The 21,648-nt window shown below is 41.5% G+C and overlaps 1 protein-coding gene across 1 annotated transcript in view; it reads left to right on the top strand.

Annotated features, from left to right (window-relative positions):
• UBA7 (ubiquitin like modifier activating enzyme 7) overlaps positions 1 to 21,648 on the top strand; it is a 411,248-nt gene that overhangs the window by 110,731 nt on the left and 278,869 nt on the right. Inside the window, 3 exon segments of the mRNA XM_030206492.1 lie at positions 8,245 to 8,349; positions 16,546 to 16,626; positions 19,097 to 19,252. Of these exon segments, the coding sequence (XP_030062352.1) occupies positions 8,245 to 8,349; positions 16,546 to 16,626; positions 19,097 to 19,252 (342 nt within the window).

Raw genomic sequence — 21,648 nt, 5'->3', positions numbered from 1 at the left:
GCTTGGCAGGAACAGGATTCAGGATACTCAAAGCAGGATTCAGGATTTTCAAACAAGCTTGGCAAGGAACAGGATTCAGGATACTCAAGCAGGATTCAGGATTTATAAACAAGCTTGGCAGGAACAGAAGCTGAAAGCAAACTGGGCAGAGACAAGCAGGAAGGGGACTGGAGCTGAAGACAAACAGGGCAGACACAAGCAGGATACAAAGCTGACCCATACAGACAAAGAACAGAACTAAGTTTGAAGCTAAGGTAGAGGGGACTAGAACAGAAGCAGAAGTGCACTCAAGCACCCTAAACAAGGAATCAAGACAGAAGTGCCCACAGGCACACAGGCTATAAACAAATCAACAAGACATCAAGGCAGAAGTGCCCATAGGCACACAGGCTATAAACAAATCAACAAGACATCAAGGCAGAAGTGCCCATAGGCACACAGGCTATAAACAAATCAACAAGAAATCAAGACAGAAGTGCCCACAGGCACACAGACTATGAACAAGGCAACAAGAAATCAAGACAGAAGTGCCCACAGGCACACAGACTAGAACAAGGCAGAAGTGCTACACTGCACACGGACTAACCTGGAGACCTTTGGCATTGCAAAGGCACTGAATGAAAGTGCACCACTTCCTTGTCAACAGGACAGAGGCAGGAAATACACACTGAACACCAAAGTGAGGCTTGAAACACAGAGGAAGTGGAAACCCTACAGGACAGAGGCCAGCACAGCAGCTGATCATCGGGACATAAGGTGAGTCAGAGAGGGATCACGACCACAGTCGTGACATTCAATTTTTGGATTAATTGGCCACATTAGTGATCACCAAATATTACTTTTTGTTTCAAGAAGAATATTTTTTTGCAAATTAAGGGGGTGGCCATGATAGAATTTGAAAAACGATTTGTCTATTGATCACCATTTTTTTTTTTTTTTGCATCTATTGCCTTGTGGAAGGGGTTTATTGATGATATTTTTCTAATTTGGCTGGGGGACATTACTTCTTTTTTTAGTGTTTTTATAGTAGTTGAATAGCAGTGACCCCAACATTCACTTTACATGGCAGATAGAGGATAACATCATCAGATTTTTGGATTTCAGATAGCATATGATCGGGGACAATTTCATACACAAGTATATCGGAAAACAACAGACAGAAATTCTATATTACATTATTGAAAATTGAGAGATAGTGTGCCAATGGGACAATTTTTGAGGGTGAAGTGGTTGTGTTCTGAATTTTAGGATTTCCATTTCCATGCAGCTCATATGAAAACGAGTTTTTTATAGCGTGGGTATCCTAGGAAGGTAGCTCATAGAGCATTTATTAATCCCCATAGAGAGTGTTTTTTTTTTTAGTAATGATGGTGAGCAACAACATCAATGTCTCACCTGCATATTACCCTATTTTTCTCAGTTTTCTTGCACGCAACGAATATTATGTAGACATTGGAATGTTTTATCAGTCCATCTGATGTTTCATCAAATTCCCAGATTTGTTTTTACTAGAAGCAAGAATTTGGGTGAGCTAGTTTAGAATGGAGTATCCAGTCAATTGAGTGCTATTGGTGGGGGTCACTCTGCCTGTGGTCATTGCGTGTATTGTCAATATGTGATGATCATGAACAGAGTGACCATAAACAGTAATGGCGGAGTATTTAAATTGAGGAACAACACTGTGTGTCAGACGCCATTTTAGGCAAAACGTGTGCATGTCAAGACCAGACTTAGATGTGAAAGAAAATAATCTTCAGACCATATCTTGGTTACTAAGTATTCATTTGTGAAGCTTTACAGACTGTTGCTCAGATTGGATATTTTCAATTATGAGGAATGGACTGGTAACAATCAAGGAATGATCATTCTGCTTTATGGACAATCATAGTGTTTCAACCTTTACAACACACAAGGAAAGTATTTGGCATTGATTTTCTTTGCGACTAACATATTGAAGATTCCTTAGAGCATGGATTGAATGATTTTGAACTATGGTCTATTACTCTATTATCATCCTGTTTCTGGTTTATTAGATGTACTAGTGTGCAATATATTGCATTTATATTTTTTGATGTACCGTTGTGTAGTTAGTGATCCTCAGATAGTTGTTTCATTTTTAAGTTAATATCATTAATAAAAGTAGCTATTTCTATATTTGAGACATTTATGATTTGGTTATTTTGAGAGTGAATATTTTGAAATCATTGAGAATTAGATAGCACATTCTTACAGTCTAAAAGTTGTAGTGGTATCACTTAAATAACATACAGCAATTTTGGAACAACATCATCTTAAACAAATTATTTCCTCATATAAAAATGAGGGAAGATTTTGCAAACATGTCAAATGCTTTGGGGTAAAATCCAGTAAAGCTTTGATATTATAGCTATTGCGATTTCACAGGTTATCATAAGGAAGAATCCCCAGAAAATGGAATTGATTCCAAGTCGATCTTAATAGAAAGGTATCTTTCCATTTTTCCATTAGCCCTGGATCCCAAATAAGCACTTCATATTTGGCTCAGTTAATTTGTATGCCTGAGTATCTACCATATAACTCAAATCAGTTCATTAATATGGAGAATTTCTGCCTTAATTGAACTATATGTACTGCTAAATTATCTCCAGATTCCCATATCCCCAAATTCCCGGGTGTTCTTGAACAGCTTGAAGGAAGAGATCCAGAGTGAGGACAAATGAGGATAAAGAACATTCCTGTCGGGTTCTCCTTTGTATCGGACAGGTTTCCAATAATAGTAGTACTACTACTTATCATTTCTATTCCGTTCATTTTCTCTAGCAGAAAAGTTGCCGGTACTCAAATGCCAGGCCACCCTTCAGGGGTGGGGTACCCCGATCATTGAGGGACCCACCTCACAATAGCCAGGCCCCTTGCGACCAGTCACAGAATCTATGACAAGGCAGAATTGGTGTGTAGAGCCTGAGCTCCTTCATTAAAACTTGTGGACCATGGGCCAATTTTAGTAGACAATGGAAATGGTGCCGGTACTCAGTACCCCCTCAAAAAAAGCCCTGTTTCTATTTCATGTTAGCTGAATTTTAGTTTATTGAATGTGCAGGAATGTTAGTTTTTGATGTTTTGATTTTTTATGATAGTGTAAGTAGATGGTTCATTGTAATTTTCTCAAGTTTTGCTAATGTTAGTGTTTACAACCAAGGCAAGGGCTTCATAAAGTTTTTTTGCATGAGAATCACTGGATATCGAAGGTGATGTCATTGAAAAGCATTTGCATTCTAATAATCAGGCAGTAATTTTATTTTTATTTTAATATATTTATTTTTATTTTCACAATATAACAAATTGACTTGGTGCATAGGCAGTGCTGTCTGATTAAGATTTAATAAAAGGAATTTTTTAAAATGTTCGGTAAAGGACTATTTAAAGACCCAAAAGGCTCAACGTGCTTTTTGTAGCTCTGGAGACTGCATGAAGAATGTCTGGAAGTGCCAGTAAGGATTGCTTTGTGAGTGTTAATATTGGATTTGGCTAGATTTTTAAGAACTAATAGGAAGACTATTTTTGTAACTTTTACAATTGTTCCCATGGGGATAGCGCTGAGAATGATTGGTTGGAGCATATTGGTTCTGGTAGCCACTTTTTTTGTAGTGTTTTAATAATTTACTTATTTTTTCAGAAGAGTCTCTTATGATTTCTTCTGTGATTTCTTTTTCTGATGTTAGAGCTCATTTGTAGAACTGAAGGTATAATCTTGGATTTTTCCGAACTGTATGTTGTATCAAACTGAATTTGATTGTTTTACCAAACTGTGTTATTCCGTGCCCCTCCTAGAGAATTTTTTGATAGAGGATTTGGCTGACTCACTGTGAGGTAATTGCCAGCATTGCAGGAGTGGGGGCTAGTTTCTACATAGGGAAGCATGACTGCTTGAAGCATTCCATATACTGCACCTGAACCATAACACTATGATATTTTATTCTTAATTTATCAACTTTCTGACCAGATATATCTATTCTCTAGACTTTATTGCTTATTGCTTAATTAATTTTCCTGTGAATCTGTATTGTGGTGTACTTCTCTCAGGCTTATTTTTGAAAAAGAAGGGTGCCCATCTTTCGACACAAATCGCAAGATGGGCATCCTTCTCACAGGGTTGCCCAAATCGGCATAATCGAAAGACGATTTTGGGCGTCCTCAACTGCTTTCCGTCGTAGGGGTGACCAAAGTTCCCAGGGGCGTGTCGGAAGCATAGCGAAGGCGGGACTGGGGCGTGCTTAACACATGGGCATCCTCGGCCGATAATGGAAATAAGAAGGGCGTCCCTGACGAGCACTTGGCCGACTTTACTTGGTCCATTTTTTCTTGCGACCAAGCCTCAAAAAGGTGCCCGAACTGACCAGATGACCACCGGAGGGAATCGGGGATTGCCTCCCCTTACTCCCCCAGTGGTCACTAACCCCCCCCCCACCCTAAAAAAACTTTAAAAATATTTTTTGCCAGCATCTATGCCAGCCTCAAATGTCATGCCCAGCTCCCTGACAGCAGTATGCAGGTCCCTGGAGCAGTTTTAGTGGGTGCCGTGCACTTCAGGCAGGCAGACAGACCCAGGCCCATCCCCCCCTACCTGTTACACTTGTGGTGGTAAATGTGAGCCCTTCAAAATCCACCAGAAACCCACTGTACCCACATGTAGGTGCTCCCCTTCACCCCTTAGGGCTACGGTAGTGTTGTACAATTGTGGGGAGTGGGTTTTGGGGGGGGGGGTTGGGGGGCTCAGCACCCAAGGTAAGGGAGCTATGCACCTGGTAGCAATTTGTGAAGTCTACTGCCGTGAACCCTAGGGTGCCTGGTTGGTGTCCTGGTATGTGAGGGGGACCAGTGCACTACGAATGCTGGCTCCTCCCACGACCAAATGGCTTGGATTTGGTCGTTTCTGAGATGGGCGTCCTCGGTTTCCATTATCGCCAAAAACTGGGGACGACCATCTCTAAGGTCGACCTAAATGTGGAGATTTGGGCGTCCCTGACCGTATTATCGAAACGAAAGATGGCCGCCCATTTTGTTTCGATAATACGGGTTTCCCCGCCCCTTCGCCGGACGTCCTGCGAGGACGTCCTCAGTAAAACTTGGGCACCCTGTTCAATTATGCCCCTCTCTGTCTTCTAACCCAGACCCCTAAAAAAAACAAAAACAAACAAAATAAATCTTTTTCTGCCTTTTATTTTTCATCGTCAGTCCTAGATTAAAAAAAAAAGCAGCTTTAGTCTTCCAACTGGTTCATATACCTAGATGAAACTACTATAACTCTTGGGAATATTTAGATTTAAAGAAGAAAAGTGAGTTTCTTGCTAAATTTGAATGTTATATCAAACTGAATTTGATTGTTTTATCAAACTGTGTCATTCCTTGCTCCTCCTAGAGACATTTTTGGATTTGGCTCTCCCCACATTCCATCCTCCCCAGGGTTTTCTACTCCATATATAGACAACCCAAAAAAAAATCATTAACATTGTCTGTGTATAACTGAGGAGAAATCTTGCAGACTGTTAAACCTATTCTCCGAGGACAAGCAGGCTGCTTGTTCTCACATGTGGGTCGGCGTCCACGGCGGCCCCAGGAACGGAGATTTTTTTCTAGTAAAATCCAAAGAGCTTTGCGACAGCCAGCAAAGCACGGGACGGACGCACTGCGCATGCGCGGCCATCTTCCCGCCCGCTCGCGTACGTTCCTGCCTCAGTTTTTTCTTTTCCGCGGTGGAGAGTGGCTGCTTGTCGGTCTCTCTCCCTTAGGTCCCAGGAAAAACTTAGGCGCCCTTTTCATGTGCTGTGTGCCGCTTTTTTCTTGTTTTTTTCTTTTCTAGTAAAAAACAAAAACGAAATCCCTCTTTTTTCCTTAGTTTTTGTCCTTAATAAGTTTCCTTTCAGTTCCGTCGCAGCCTTTTGGACCACCCGTCAACGGTTCCCTTTTTTGTGCCCTGAGTTGGCACAATCGAGTCGTTTGACTTCGCCATCACGATTTTCCGCTGATGTCATCGAAGCCTTCCAGCGGCTTCAAGAAGTGTGCTTGGTGCCAGCGGTCGATCTCGGGCACTGACCCGCACTCCTGGTGCATTCAGTGCCTTGGGCCCAACCATCGCCCAGACACTTGCGAGTTATGTCTTAGCTTGAAAAAGCGGACACAGGCGTCGAGAAGAGCTCTTCAGGATCACCTTTTCGGAGCTCCGACTGATTCCTTGGCATCGACGTCGACATCGGTACCGAGGTCGGCAGCGTCGATATCAGCACCGGGGATGGCATCGACATCGGGAGCGCAGGTAATGGCTGTTCGAACTTCCCCTGTAGCTGGAAGTAGTGAGCCGTCGAGTGGGTCTCCACCTGTCTCGAAGGCTCCTGCTGTGCAGGCCCACTGGGACCGACCGATATCGGACCCGACCCCGAGGAGGCATGTGGATTCCACATCCTCATCGGTACCAAGGCATACCGGTGACCTGCTACAGGTAAGTAACTTCACTTTATAGTAACACCTGTTCATACCCATTCCAGCCAATCAAGATGACTTTTATTCTATGTAATAATTGTGGTGCTTTAGTTCAAAGGCACACCATCTTGGAGGCTTAACGCTTGTCCTATCTGTCTTCAGCTTGCTACTATAAAACGAGAGCTCAGCAAAGTTAAGCAGGAATTGGATGCAATTAAAGCACCTTCTATCACTGAACAGAATCATACCAATTTCTCACCACTGCCTCAAACAATAAAACCACCTAAGAATAGATGGATCACAGTAGGCGCAGGTATTGACCCTAAAGAATATTAGTAATGGTAGACAACAAATTAGGTCTGTATGTACAACAATCACAGGTAATAAACCAAAAGAATAAGGAGCTCATTTACTACCTAGTGGTAGGCTACCACCAAGATTACGCATGGGAAATCGGGCTTCTGGCAAGCACTGTTACCAGCACTAGCAATTTTGTTTTATTTTCTAGCACTGGGGTGTGCTTGGTAGTAATCGGGCAGCACTATTCCCTAAATAGCTTCCCCCAGCAAAGGCTGCAAGCCAATGTGTTTCGTTAGTACATGGCCATTTACTGGCCTTTTAAAAGAAATTACCTTTTACCCACGGCGGTAAAAGGTGGCCTCGGTGTTTGGCAATCCTGTGCGCCAGTGCCACCACCGTTTAGTAAAAGGACCTCTAAAAAAATGAATAAGAAGCTATATATATGAGGTGTTATAAAACTGTATCATAAAACTGCCTAAATAAGGAATAACATATAGCATGTAAATTACCTTACCTTTACAATTAAGTAAAACCAAGGAGTGAACTGTTGCAAGTTGGAAATATGAACAATGTGTATAAAGTCACCACAAAGTATCTACAGACAAAAGATAAAAAAAAGAGTAAGCAATCCAAAATAACGGTAATGCGATACAACATTAGACAGTGAAAATAACCAACTCATGATCTCACTGTAGAGAAAACTTATAATGAGGATGTGGTATTACCATAACTTATTCATAAGAAGATAGATTATGCCAGACCTAGAACTGCACTTTATAAAGGAACGCCAGGCACTCCATAAAAAGAGGGCTGTAAAAATAATGAAATCACTGAAAAATGCTGGTATGTTCAAATTAATAAATACACTCATAAGGTCCATCCATGTAAAGCTGAAAAATGGGCTGTGAACGGCATGCACAATTGTGTAAATATGTGATACACAACCTCTACTTTTCTCACCTGCCCCCTCTTGTCTATCCCTAATTTAATGCAAGAGTACCAAAGATATTCAAGGGTATTTGGATTTAAGGTTAACGTCTCTAAAACAGAGATGTTGGCTTTCAAACTTTCAGATGGCTTGCAGCCTTTTTCTCCCTAACATGCCCTCCACCCACTTGTTTTCATCTAGAATTCAGCCTCTCTTCTGACATATCATAATACCCAGCAAAACATATACCTTAACTTTATTCCCTCAACCTTGCACAGAATGCTAATCACTGCCATGGATTTGAACATCCCCTTTTCCCAATAACCCTCCCCCTTTTCCCCTTTCACTGGAGCATGAAAGTAAGTGAGCAAATTTCTGTGGACTTGGAAGCTTTTCCTCTATTCATTAACAATGAAACTCCACATGTAGACTTTTAAATGGCATTTTTATAAATAGTTAAATTAAACTAATTTCTGTCTTCTTTCCCTGTCATTATCTTTTCTTTGCTGGTTCTCTCTTTTTTTCCCTCTGACCACCTTTATTGTTCTTCCTCTACCCAGGCTTGCTCAGGGAAGTTCACACCTCTGCAGCAGTGGATGTACTTTGATGCTTCACATTGTTTACCTGAGGATGACACACTGTTGACCAAGGAAACCTGTTCTCTGGTGAGTAACGGGACTCTATCAAATAAAGCAATAATTCTCTTATTTGGCAAACTGACCCTGCACCATGTGTCCCAGGATCCACTGCATGGGGTCAGGTACTGACCGTTTTCAAGGTGGCAGTGTGGAGGCAGACATAGTAAATGTTGGCAGATAAAGATCCCGCATAGTCCATCCAGTCTGCCCATCAAGGCGGCCAGAGTTGAATCTGGTACTCTGCACAGGTTCTGCTTCTTCATGATTAAACATTGATATATTTAATCTGTGTTTCTCTGTGCCAATTTTGGGGCACAGACCATAGAAGTCTACCCAATACCAGTCCTACTTCCCAACTACTGGAGTTACCGTTGAAGCCTAGTCCGACCTTGATCCTGAAGTTTTATTTTATTTTATTTATTTACATTGCTTAATACCATTGTATGCCAGGACTGGCTTCAAAGCGGTTTACAATAAAATAATCAAATTAATGAAGAAAGAAAAGGTGAAGGAGGCGTTAAGAACAAGTAGGGTATGCTAAAGAGAAACAGTGAGTTTTCAGTGAGGATTTAAACTGTTTTATAGGAGGTTTCTGAGTGGAGAAAAGCGGGGAGAGCATTCCATAATTTAGGTCCAACATAACTAAGAGCTGATGCTCGTATGGAGGTGAGTCTGATAACAGAGGGTGGTGGGAGTTGAAGGAGACCAGCAGTTGAAGAATGGAGTGAACGTGTGGGGATATAAGGAATGAGAAGACGAGAGAGATAATCCGGAGAGGTTGGAAGGCATGATTTAAACACCAGAATTAAAATTATAAACTGAATATTTGTCGTAGAGGAAGCCAGTATTCTCTTTAAGGTTTAACGGTTTTTATTCAGGATCAAAACACCCAACATCAAACAACAAAACAACAAGTCTAGACAAATACATCAAGTGGTTACATTGCAAGGAGCAAGCATAACAAGAACAAGCAAAAACATCTTACAGCAAAAAAAAATAAATGGGTATCATAGGATCCCTTTTTATTTTGTGAGAAACCTCTCACTGCCCTCCTACCCCACAACCCTATTTTCCATTTAAGTTTAACAGATGTATGCAGAATCCCCCTCCCCCCAACCCTATCTTTTCCCATATCTTAATCAAAGCAGGTATTCTTTATAAAGCAACGGGGTGATATGATCAAAATAGATAAGGCGCACAGCAGTGGACAGATCAAAATAGAGAAGGCAGAGAACAGTGGATTGCACCAATTGAAGACAGTTTAAAGATTGAAGTGGTAGACCAGAATAAAGCGAATTATAATAGTCTAGATGCGTAATGACAGTAGACACTAGAAGGGCATGTATTGATGACATGGACAAAATAGAGCGCACAGCATGCATTTGGTGAAGTGAATAGAAGGAAGTTTTTACAACAGCATTAATTTGTGGTTTGAATGTAAGCAAACTGTCAAAGAGTACACCAATAATTTTAAACTGAGTCTTTAAAGGAAAGCTGACAACATAAAAGAACAGGGCAGGAGGGAGTTTGGGTACATGGATTAGGAAAATGAATGGCCACATTTTGGGGGATTAAGAAACAGATGGTGATCCTGGAGCCAATGAAATACCCTAAAGAGACAAAAAAATTCAGTTCAGTTAAATCTGTTTGTGAGGGAGGAGCACGATATGGAATTTGGATATCACCAACATAGCAGAAGGGCAAACAGTGATTTGACTAAATAACAGTGAGAAGTGGTTTGAGAAACAGGGGCGTAGCTAGGTGGGGCCACAGGGGCATGGGCCCCCACAGATTTAGCCGTGGCCCCCTCTACTTTCGACCCCCCCCCGCTGCCGCTGACCCTTCCCCACCGCTGCCATGTCCCCAACCCCCGCTAACTGAAGTCGTCTTCAACGCCGGTCTCTGGCGTGTTCACTGATCTGTTTCTGTGAGTCCTGACTCCTGACATCCTGCGACGGGCAAGGATCAGAGGCGGGGGGGTCAAAAGTGGCATGGGAGGGACGGTAGCAGTGGGGGTCAATAGTGGCGGGGGGGTCAGCAGCAGGCTAAACTGTGCTCCCCTACCTCGGGCTCTGGACCCCACTCCCGTTGATGTCTGGCTACGCCCCTGGATTGGAGTGAGAATAGAAGAGGAACACCAGAATCAATGGGGAATATATGAGAAAAGGTCTGCTGATGTGCAATTTGGAATAACGGTCAGAAAGATAACTACAGAACCATTGGACAACAGTGTCACAAATACCAATAGATTGAAGACAGCACAGAAGTGAGTGATCAAAAGCAGAAGATAAATCCAAAGATACATTAACAACTGAGAAACGCTGGTCAAGACAAGTTCTAATAGAATCATAAAAGGCTGTAAGGAGAGTCTCTGCTGTGATGCTTAAGGAATCCAGCCCGGTAAGGACGAAGGACAAGGGAAGAATCAAGAAAATCTGTTAAATGCTGATGGAGAGATGTTTGAAATTGGATGATAGCTAGCAGGGTTAGTTGGATCCAAGTTTTTTTTTCTTTAAGAGAGGAGTGACTAAAGAATGTTCCCAAGATGTGGGAACATGGCTGGAAGATAAACTAAGCTGAATCAATGGGAGAAGAAGAGGGTGAATTTGAGGTGAAGCATGTTTAAAGAGAAATGCTGGCCAAGGGTCATGTGAAGAGCTTGAAGGATTAGTATTGTTAATTGCATATTTAAGTGAAGTCAAAGTGGGTACTGTAAAAGCAAACTAAGTAGATGAAGGAACAGGTAAAGATGGTATCGAGGGAGAGGAGTTGGGAGAGGAGGAGAGTGTAACAGTGGGGCTCTGCAAAAAAGAGATTTTGAAAGAGGAATGTAAAGATTGAATTTTTTTATTCCAGAAAGATCCCAAGGTAGTCGGAGAAAGAATGGTGGGGTCATAGGAGGGCAGAGAGGAACCTGAAGGGGCAACTGATTCAATAAGTTGAAATAAAACACTGGGTTTGGAGGCTGTGCTAGAGATATGCTGGGCAATAAAGTCTTTTTTACTTTGCTGCAAGAGAGTGCGATGTTGATGGTAGTATGTGTTATTATGTGCAAAAAGACTTTTAAGGTGATTGGAGAATGAGATTTGCACCAGGCATGCTCGGCACTTCGGAGTTGTGTTTTAAGTAATTTAAGAGGAGCAGAAAAAACATGCAGCAGAATGCTTATGCTTATACACAAATGATCAAACGGGCAACAGTGTCAAGAGCCTGACGAAGTGAGTTAGGTCTTGAACCGTGGGAGAAAGAGGAGGGGAGGATCAGTGAATCCAGATGAAAAAGGGGAAGGGAATAGAGGCCAGAGAGACTCAAGAGTATCATCGGTAATGATATGTCGGGAAGGTGGGGTGGAAGATCGAAAGGGGGGAGCCAAAAGAGATTCAGAAAAGTAAAGGAGTGCATGATCGGTCCATGGGAACCAAGTCAGATTTAAACGCTGGGACTTGAAGGAGGAGGAAGAGTGAGCAATAGTAAGGTCAAGATTGTTACCGGCCTTATGAGTGAGAACAGAAACATGTTAAGATCACAGTTATTCCAGGAGAGAAAAGAAAGAAGTTTGACAACAAGTCATGGGAATATTAAAATTGCTGAGAATAAGTAATGGGCCAAAAAGAGTGCTAGTTTCAGCAAAAATGACAGAAAGTTCTTCTAAGGAAGACGAAGAGGGAGGAGGGGTATGATAGACAGAAGCCAAATAAAAGGAATACTCGGGGGTATAAAAATGCAATATTCTCACATCAGAAAGAGAGAGAGGGACAAAGGTGCAAGGGGAGACTCGAAGGGAGATGGACCATTGGTGTGACCTAGTATGGTATGGCTATTCTTATGTTCTTATGAAACCCAGAGTTCTTTATATGGCTTTGAGTTGCTCGCACAAATTTGGGCACACGCAGCTTAATTGAAGAGCAAGCCAATTAGCGCTTTTAATTGACATCCTCACAAGCAATTATTAGCGCTGGTTGAATTTAGTTATCAATTACACGCATAAATTTAGGCACCAGTCCAAAAAGAGGACACAGAAATGGGAGAGTCATGGCAGATTGGGGTGTTCCTAGAATTTACACATATAGTTATAGAATAAGGGGGATATGCATCTAATTTAGGCGCAACGATTTGCACCACGCTTCAGTTTGTGCAAATGGCCATGCCTAAAGTTAGTAACCACAAAAAGAGGAAGGCTACTGTGACTCTAACTCCAAAGATGAACATCAACAAGTGAAGAGTCCAGTGTAAATATTTAAATAATCAACACAATGTATTAAAATTCCAAATATTCCTTTATTCTCAAATATTATCTTCTTTTATATATAAAAAGTAGTTGAGCATTTAGCTATGGCTCGACGGTGGCCAAACCTGTTTCATTTTACATGCTTCACATTGCATCTTATCAAACCCCAATTCTTTCATGCAGCTAACAGCTAAGAACGCTGCATGAAAGAATTGGGGTTTGATAAGATGCAATGTAATCACAAAAATATGTGATACCATCTTGTTTGATATTATAAGAAAGTTGATGCACGGCTCCTGATGAAGCATGTAAAGTGAAACGGGTTTGGCCACCGTCAAGCCATAGCTAAATGCTCAACTACTTTTTATATATAAAAGAAGATAATATTTGAGAATAAAGGAATATTTGGAATTTTAATACATCATGTTGATTATTTAAATATTTACACTGGACTCTTCACTAGTTGATGTTTATGCCTACTCACAAATTGTATTAGGGACTGAACCTCTGTACTAGTTAAATCACCATATGAATCTACTCAGGGTTCTAAATAATAATGCACACGTGTTTACTAAGGAGGAAAAAGCCTCGAGCAAACTCCTATTGATTCAACGTAGTTTGATAGGAGTTGGACTTCCTCATCATTGACAAAAAACCTCCTAGATGGGGTTCTCAAAGAAATTTTAACTATATTTCAACTTTCTCAACTATAATGATGTTCTAACATAACATTCAGATTTAGCTTTATAGTCTTGGCCTCAATGCATTTCTCTAGATGGTGACTGTGTTTTCTCAAATTTCTTTGAGAACCCCATCTAGGAGGTTTTTTGCCGAAGATGAGGAAGTCCAACTCCTATCAAACTACATGTTGAATCAATAGGAGTTTGCTTGAGGCTTTTTCCTCCTTAGTAAACATAAGTGTGCATTATTATTTAGAACCCTGAGTAGATTCATATGGTGACATGCCTAAAGTTAGGCATGGTTCCCGGACATAAGTGTTATTCTATAAACCACGTCTAACTTTGTGAGGTTTATGGAATAGCGCTGAACATTATTTTTTTCAGCATTCATTTTTTTTAGGCGCCATATATAGAATTTAGTCCCATATGGATAGGATTCAGCTGTTAAGTCAGATTTTAAGCTTTATAATTGAAAGCGAGAGAGTTTCTGCTTCTATCTGGAATGATAATGAAATATTAAATGTGGTTTCCCAGAATGCTTTAGGTGTTCCTGGAACCATTTTTTAATGTTCCCCCCCCCCCCCCCTTTATTTTCTCTGCAACCATTTAAGACATATGAAATGTGAATAAATTAGTCATATCAGTGCCAAATGTACTGAATTAGTGACAGGTAAAGGATCATAGATTTGATATACCGTCTTTCTGTGGTAACAAACAAAGCAGTTAACTTTTATAAAGTGTGTAATCTAAATGCAGAGGGAGAAGCTATTTCTCTGTTGTTCATGAGGCCTCACCTCACTTGAAATAACATATTCAGTTTTGGAGGCTGTATCTTTCTAAGGATTTAAAGAGGCAGGATGTGGTCCAGAAGCACCACAAGACACATGAGATGCGACTTGATAACCTAAAGATGCATACTCTGGCGGAGAGACAGACTAGTGGAAATGTGCTTCAAATATACAAGAAATAAACTGTTTCTTAAGGAAAGGAAGTTGTAAATCTAGAAGACATTATAGGGGGGGATTCATGAAGGTGCGGTAAATGTTTGCCTTCTATCACACCTTGATCTCCCGCGGAATTCACCCTGCAGGATCCCAGTACTGTAGGTTGCTGAATCCTGCCTCAGGAATAACACCGCTTGCCTCCCCCCTCCCCCCCACGAACTACATGTCTAGAAGGGGAAAGAGATGTGTAAAAGATAATGTTGTGGGGGAGGGGGTGGGAGGTACTGGCCCCCAAACAATCTGGAAGAGAAAATGAAGGGAGATTATGTGCCTTGTGTGTTTTGTATTTTTTGGGTTATGGGTGGGAATTTGTCCTCCCTGGTGTGGTGGGAATTGGTTCAGTGGGAATTGTCCAGGTGGGAACTGATCTAGAACTGTAACAGATGTTGTCTACAGACCTCCAGCACAAATGGAGAAACTGTACAAAGATCTGATTGAAGTTATCCATAAGTTGGGAATGAAAGGGGAGATGTTGTAGCTGGGAGATTTCAACTTGTCTGATGTGGATTGGAAAGTCCCATCCGCTGAATCAGAAAAAAGCAGAGAGATTGTGGATGCCTGCCAAAGTGCTCTGCTCAGACAAATGGTAATAGAAACCAACGAGGGAAAGGGTGACCTTGGAACTAGCACTCGCAAATAGAGATAGTGTTTCCAATGTCCTAAGTGGGTGCCCACTTAGGCAACAGCGATTATCACACAATAAGGTTTGATATAAGAGCTAAAGTGGAATTTCAAACATACAAAATTGAAAAGTGCTGGGTTTCAAACATATTGACTTGAGTAAAATGGGTGAGTACCTGAAGAAAAAACTGTGTAGGCATAGGAGACACGAAAGGACAGTTGTCCAAGCTGAAAGCAGCTATAAATATGGAAAGAGATCTTTATGTATGGAAAGGAAACAAAAGCAAGAAAAAAAGGAAACCTTTATGGTTCTTCAAACAAGTGGCTAAAAAATAAAGGCAAAGAGGCAGTGTTCTGAAAATGCAGAACAACACAACCAGCTTGGAAAATTCAAAGAATCAAAGAGGGAATTACAGCTAACAAAAGCACAGGCGGAAGGAAAAACGGCTAAAGATGTAAATAGAGATGTCCAGACCTTTTTCAGAAAGGAGGAAGGCTAGAAATGGAATTGTAAGACTGAAAGATGCAAAACCTGCTATGTAGAGAGTGATGCGGTAAATGTTCTGTGTTCATGGAGGAAAATCCTGGAGAAGGACCACACCTATCTGCCAAGAGTATTTATGGGAATGGAGGTGGTTATTGCACCACTCATGGAAGAAAGTTTTTATGAACAGCTTGAAAAACTGAAAGCGGACAAAGCCCCCTAGGGCCAGATGGGATACATCCCAGAATATTGAGGGAAATTGGAGACATCCTGGCGGGATCTGTTAAGGATTTATTTAATAGATCTTTAGAGATGGGAGAGGTTCCGTGCGTTTGGAGATGAGCAGATGTAGTCCATCTTCACAAAAGTGGGGACAGGGAGGAAATCTGAAACTACAGGTTGATAAACCTCATTTCAGTGGTTGGAAAACTAACGGAGACACAATGAAGAAAAGATAATGTACTTCCTAGAACCTAACTGGTTGCAGGATCCAAGGTAACATGGTTTTACCAAAGTAAAATCATGCCAAATGAATCTGATTGATTTCTTTGACTGGGTAACCAGAGAACTAGATAAAGGACATAGACTAGACATAATCTACTTGAATTTCAACAAAGGCTTTGATACAGTTCCTTACAGGAGGCTTCTGAATAAGTTGAATGGCAAGTTAAGACCCAAAGTGGTGAACCAGATTGGCAAATGATGGACTGACAGACAAGAGAGGGTTGTGGTGAATAGAGTTTATTTGGAAGAAAGGAAGGTGAATAGTGGAGTACTACTGGGACCAATTCTATTTAATATATTTGTGAGCGACATTGCCAAAGAATTAGAAGGAAGGGTTTGTCTTTTCCTAGATGACACAAAAATATCCAACAGAGTGGACACTGCAGAGTGAATAGAAAACATGAGAAGAAGGGATCTATAGAAATTAGATGATTAGTCTAAGATCTGACAGTTAAAATTTAATGTGAGGAAGTGCAGTATGATTCACTTGGGGTGTAGAAATCCAAAGGAGACATACGAGATAGGGGGAGAGAGACTGATAATCATGGTTCAGGAGAGAGACCTTGGCTTTGTAAGGGGTGCTCTAACCACTAGGCCACTCCTCCACTATTTTGTCTGGTGCTTTTGTATGTGGTTTCTCATTTTATTCCTGGATTCATGTAAGGTCTGGTAGGACTAACAGCATATTTTTTCCTCTTTCAGCGCCAGTCTCGTTATGATGGGCAGATTGCTGTGTTTGGTGCTGATTTCCAGGAGAGACTGGGGAAGCAGAAGTACTTTGTGGTGAGCATTGGACAATAGAGTGGATGTAATTTTTATTGCTGCGGGATGGGCAGTGGTAGTGCTACAGGAAACACTGGCATAGCCAGACAGCCAGTTTTGGGTGGGCCTTAATCCAAACTAGATGGGCACAAAAACTTTCTCTCTGCCCTCTCCCATCACATTCACCGACGATCCAGCATCTCCTACAGTCTCTCTGAACCCCTCCCCCCACAGTGTACCTTTGAAAACTTCACCTATGGAGGTCGCTGGCAGTGAGCAGCGATTGACACATGCTGCTCATAGCTGACTCCAGAGTCTTCCCTCTAATGTGGTCCTGCCTGTGCAGAATCAGGAAGTTGCATCAGAGGGAAGGCTCTGGGGCCAGCTGAGAGCAGCATGTGTGAATTGCTTCTTGCTGTTGGTAACCTCCAGAACTGAAGAGGAATCTTAAAAGATAGAATATGGGCTGGGGGGTGTGTAGTTGAGAGACTGTGGGAGATGCTGGATAGTCAATGGAGGGGAGAGCGGGGGGGGGGGGGGGGAGAGGAAGAGGTGGAGATTCTGGACAGCAGGGGGAAGATAGCCAGACAGCTTGCTACTAAAGGCCCTGAAGAGAACACTGAGTTCTTCAGCTGGCATAACCTGGGGGTTCTCACTATCCATAGCAAGGGTGTACTGCGGCTGGGTGGGTCTGAGACCAAAATGAATGGGCTCTTGCCCACCTGTGGCTACAGTGCTGGGAGAAAATGAAATGCAGTAGTAAGGATGTGCATTCATTTTTGCACTAACGGTAAAACATGATGAACGGTATCATATTTGGTTAATTTTGCCACTGTTGAATCGAATGGCTAAGACCGCAGTTTTGAATGAACTGCCATTTCTCCAATTCATTTTTGTCAAGGGCATACCCACAGAGTGGAGCCACTCTGAGAAGAGGAAAAGGAGTGACAGACAAACCTTAAGTACAAGGCACCTGGGAACCCTAAGTGTTAATATGAAATGAGGACAAAAAGAAGAAAGGGGTAGACCAATGTGATTCCAAAGCAAGTGGTTTATTGATGAGTAATGGCTAAAAGTGTCTAGACGCAATCCTGCATTTCTGCATCTGATGCGCCTACCTCAAGAATCAAGCATCTATTCTTTTTGTAAAATAGCATAAATATAGTAAAAACTTAACTAAAACAAAATATTAAATGCATATATAAAAGAGCCACATATTCAAGTATATATAGTTATCAAATAATGACTAGGCAATAAAAAAATGTAATACAAAATAAAGCATTGATAAATTTATTTATTTTATTTATTTTATTTGTTACATTTATACCCCACATTTCCCCACCTATTTGCAGGCTCAATGTGGCTTACAAAGTATCGTAAGGTGATTGCCATTACGGATGATAACAAATACAAGTAAATACAAGTAAAAAGTAAAAACTGATAAAACAATATGATAACAAATAAGCATTTAGAATAATAAAGTGAATTGTATTACTTTGATTTATATGTATGATATATATGGTCCTCTTCTTGTTATCTCATTGATGACACCCATACATGATGGTTACATAAGTACATAAGTAATGCCATACTGGGAAAAGACCAAGGGTCCATCGAGCCCAGCATCCTGTCCACGACAGCGGCCAATCCAGGCCAAGAGCACCTGGCAAGCTTCCCAATGTACAAACATTCTATACATGTTATTCCTGGGATTTTGGATTTTTCCAAGTCCGTTTAGTAGCGGTTTATGGACTTGTCCTTTAGGAAACCGTCCAACCCCTTTTTAAACTCTGCTAAGCTAACCGCCTTCACCACTTTCTCCGGTAACGAATTCCAGAGTTTAATTATACGTTGGGTGAAGAAAGATTTTCTCCGATTTGTTTTAAATTTACTACACTGTAGTTTCATCGCATGCCCCCTAGTCCTAGTATTTTTGAAAAGCGTGAACAGACGCTTCACATCCACCTGTTCCACTCCACTCATTATTTTATATACCTCTATCATGTCTCCCCTCAGCCATCTCTTCTCCAAGCTGAATAGCCCTAGCCTCCTTAATCTTTCTTCGTAGGGAAGTCGTCTCATCCCCGCTATCATTTTAGTCGCCTTCGCTGCACCTTTTCCAATTCTACTATATCTTTCTTGAGTTGCGGCGACCAGAATTGAACACAATACTCAAGGTGCGGTCGCCATGAGAAATGTCTCACTGTTTAGAGCTTTGGATCTAGCTGAGGAGCTGGGGATACCACTGTGCAAAGGAAGGGTCAGGCATGCTCAGAATTTTATAATATAGTTTTAAGTTCTGTCCCAGTGTTGTTGGATGAAGTACTTCAATTGTGTGTCTTATCAATCCTGCTGTCTAGAGAAAACAGCTATTACAGGTTGCTCTTTCTTTGCTTCCTAGGCTGTTACTGATAAGAGATGACTTATGGTATTCTAACCCTATATACACACAGAGAGATGCCAGCTAATCAGCATGTTCTCTTTGTACTAGGTGGGAGCTGGTGCCATAGGCTGTGAACTCCTGAAGAACTTTGCAATGATTGGTCTGGGAGCTGGTGAAGGTGGCAGCATCATTGTGACAGACATGGATTCCATTGAGAGATCCAATCTGAATCGCCAGTTCCTCTTCCGAGCCAGTGATATATCTGTAAGTGAAGTCTGAGGTGTCCAGACCCCCCCCCCCCCCGCCCACACACACATACACACACACACACACACACAATATTTGACTTCCATTACTGTTACTGGGTATATTGTGTGGTTCCAGTTCTGTGGTTCTCTTGTGATCTTATTAATGCTGCCTCATATGATAATTGATCCTTAAACTATTGCACTTCGTTCTCATTCTTACGCTGATGAAGATCACAGAATGAAAACAGCGGAAAGTCATGAGATATGTGTGATGTGTAAGGTTCAGGGTCGAATAATCAGAATAGATTTTTAGTTTAATGTTTGAGGGAAGCTTGTTCTGTGGAAATGAAACTGAGCATGGAGACATAACTTGCTTAGTATGGGACACAGGAGAATATATAATATAGAATTGAGAACGTCAGTAGCAGAGAAGACTGGAAAGGTAGTCTGGAGTGAGATTATTAATGCACTTGTAACTATGTCAGGGGGCAATTCTGTAAGTGAGTGCTCTTTTAAATGACCTATGCCATGTGGTGAGATAATGGTTCCTGGGTTCCAGTATAGAATACTATTGTACCCTGGCATCAGGGGTGTGCTGGTAAATTGTTAACAGGGGGCTCTCTCTCGCCAGCAAAGCAAAAGAGAATTCAGGAGGGGCCCAAGCCCACATTTTGGGATCCATTTGCAATGAAAACAAGTTTACGTAATCTTGGATTCATGCTCAATGCACACCTTACCATGCAAAATCAGATTGATTATGTGATCTCTACATCACATCCTTTTTTCAGATTTGTGTTTTGAGTAGCGTGAAGAAATTGGTGCCTGCAGCTAACTTCCGGACAACTGTGCAGAGCCTGGTGTTGTCTAAGCTTGATTTTGGTAACTTATTTAGGGATGTCATGAGCCCTTGCCCAGGCTCTGCAGATTGTCCAGAACACCACTGCCCAGCTAATTACGGGTGTCGTTTGCCCTGCTCATATTACGCCAAGTTTATATCACATATAGGGTGCAGTTTAAGATTCTCTTGTTAATCACTACGATACTGAAATTGTACATGCCAAGACGTACATTGCGCTCTGAATTTGCAAAATATTTGTGTGGTCCTTCAGCTACAACATGCCACTATGTTGAGACTTGGAAGCATTCCTTTTCTCAGGCTGCCCCTGTTCTTTGGAATGAGCTTCCCAGTTATTTGCAGTGTTGTGGGAATTTACAACAGTTTGTAAAATTTTTGAAACACTCATTGTTTTGCTAAGGCTTTTTTACCTGATTAATTTTTATGAATTGCTTTACTGTGTTGCATTTACCTCTCTAGATAGATAGGGTTTTTGGGGCTAATTACATAGTAACGTGGAGGGGGATAATCGAACGGGGGCACCCATCTCTAAGGACGGCCCCGTAAAGGGGCGGGGCAACCCGTATTATCGAAATAAAATGGACGATCATCTTCAGTACACTGCCGACATGCCCCCTTGAACTTTGGTCGTCCCTGCTACGGAAAGCAGTTGAGGATGCCCAAAATCGGCTTTCGATTATGCCGATTTGGGCGACCTTAGGAGAAGGATGCCCATCTCCCAATTTGTGTCGGAAGATGGGCGCCCTTCTCCTTCGAAAATAAGCAGGATAGTAACATAGTAGATAACGGCAGAAAAAGACCTGCATGGTCCATCCAGTCTGCCCAACAAGATAAACTCATATGTGCTACTTTTTGTGTATATCTGACCTTGATTTGTATCTTACTGTAAACTTGGATACTCACTTTATCTATCTTTTTTACTTATGCATTTATTCAAATATATTAATGTATTATGAAATGTGCTCAGACCATACCCATTCAAACCATTATATCCCCAAGGAGACTATGTGGTAGTGTCACAGATGGAACCATCATCGCACATTTGATGTCCCCCCTCCAAAATATGTATGTACATATACCAAAGTCAACTCGAGAATATTCACCACACATGTATATATAACCAAATCCTGTATAGTAAATTGCATGTATATTGCACTGGGCTAAATATTTGTATCTGCCATTTTCAGGGCACAGACCGTAGAAGTCTGCCCAGCACTAGCCCTGCCTCCGACCACCGGCTCTGCCACCCAATCTTGGCTAAGGTTCTGAGGATCCATTCTTTCTGAACAGGATTCCTTTATCTTTTCATCTTCACCACCTCCCGCGGGAGGGCATTCCTAGTATCCACCATTCTCTCCGTGAAAAAATACTTCCTGACATTTTTCTTGAGTCTTTCCCCCTTCAATCTCATTTCGTTTCCTCTAGTTCTACCGCCTTCCCATCTACGGAAAAGGTTCATTTGCGGATTAATACCTTTCAAATATTTGAACGTCTGTATCATATCACCCCTGTTTCTCCTTTCCTCCAGGGTATACATGTTCAGGTCAGCAAGTCTC

The sequence above is a fragment of the Microcaecilia unicolor genome, chromosome 6 (genome assembly GCF_901765095.1).
Source record: "Microcaecilia unicolor chromosome 6, aMicUni1.1, whole genome shotgun sequence".
Taxonomy (NCBI): domain Eukaryota; kingdom Metazoa; phylum Chordata; class Amphibia; order Gymnophiona; family Siphonopidae; genus Microcaecilia; species Microcaecilia unicolor.
Note: the sequence above shows the minus strand (reverse complement) of the source record. Positions and strands in the feature narration are given on the sequence as shown.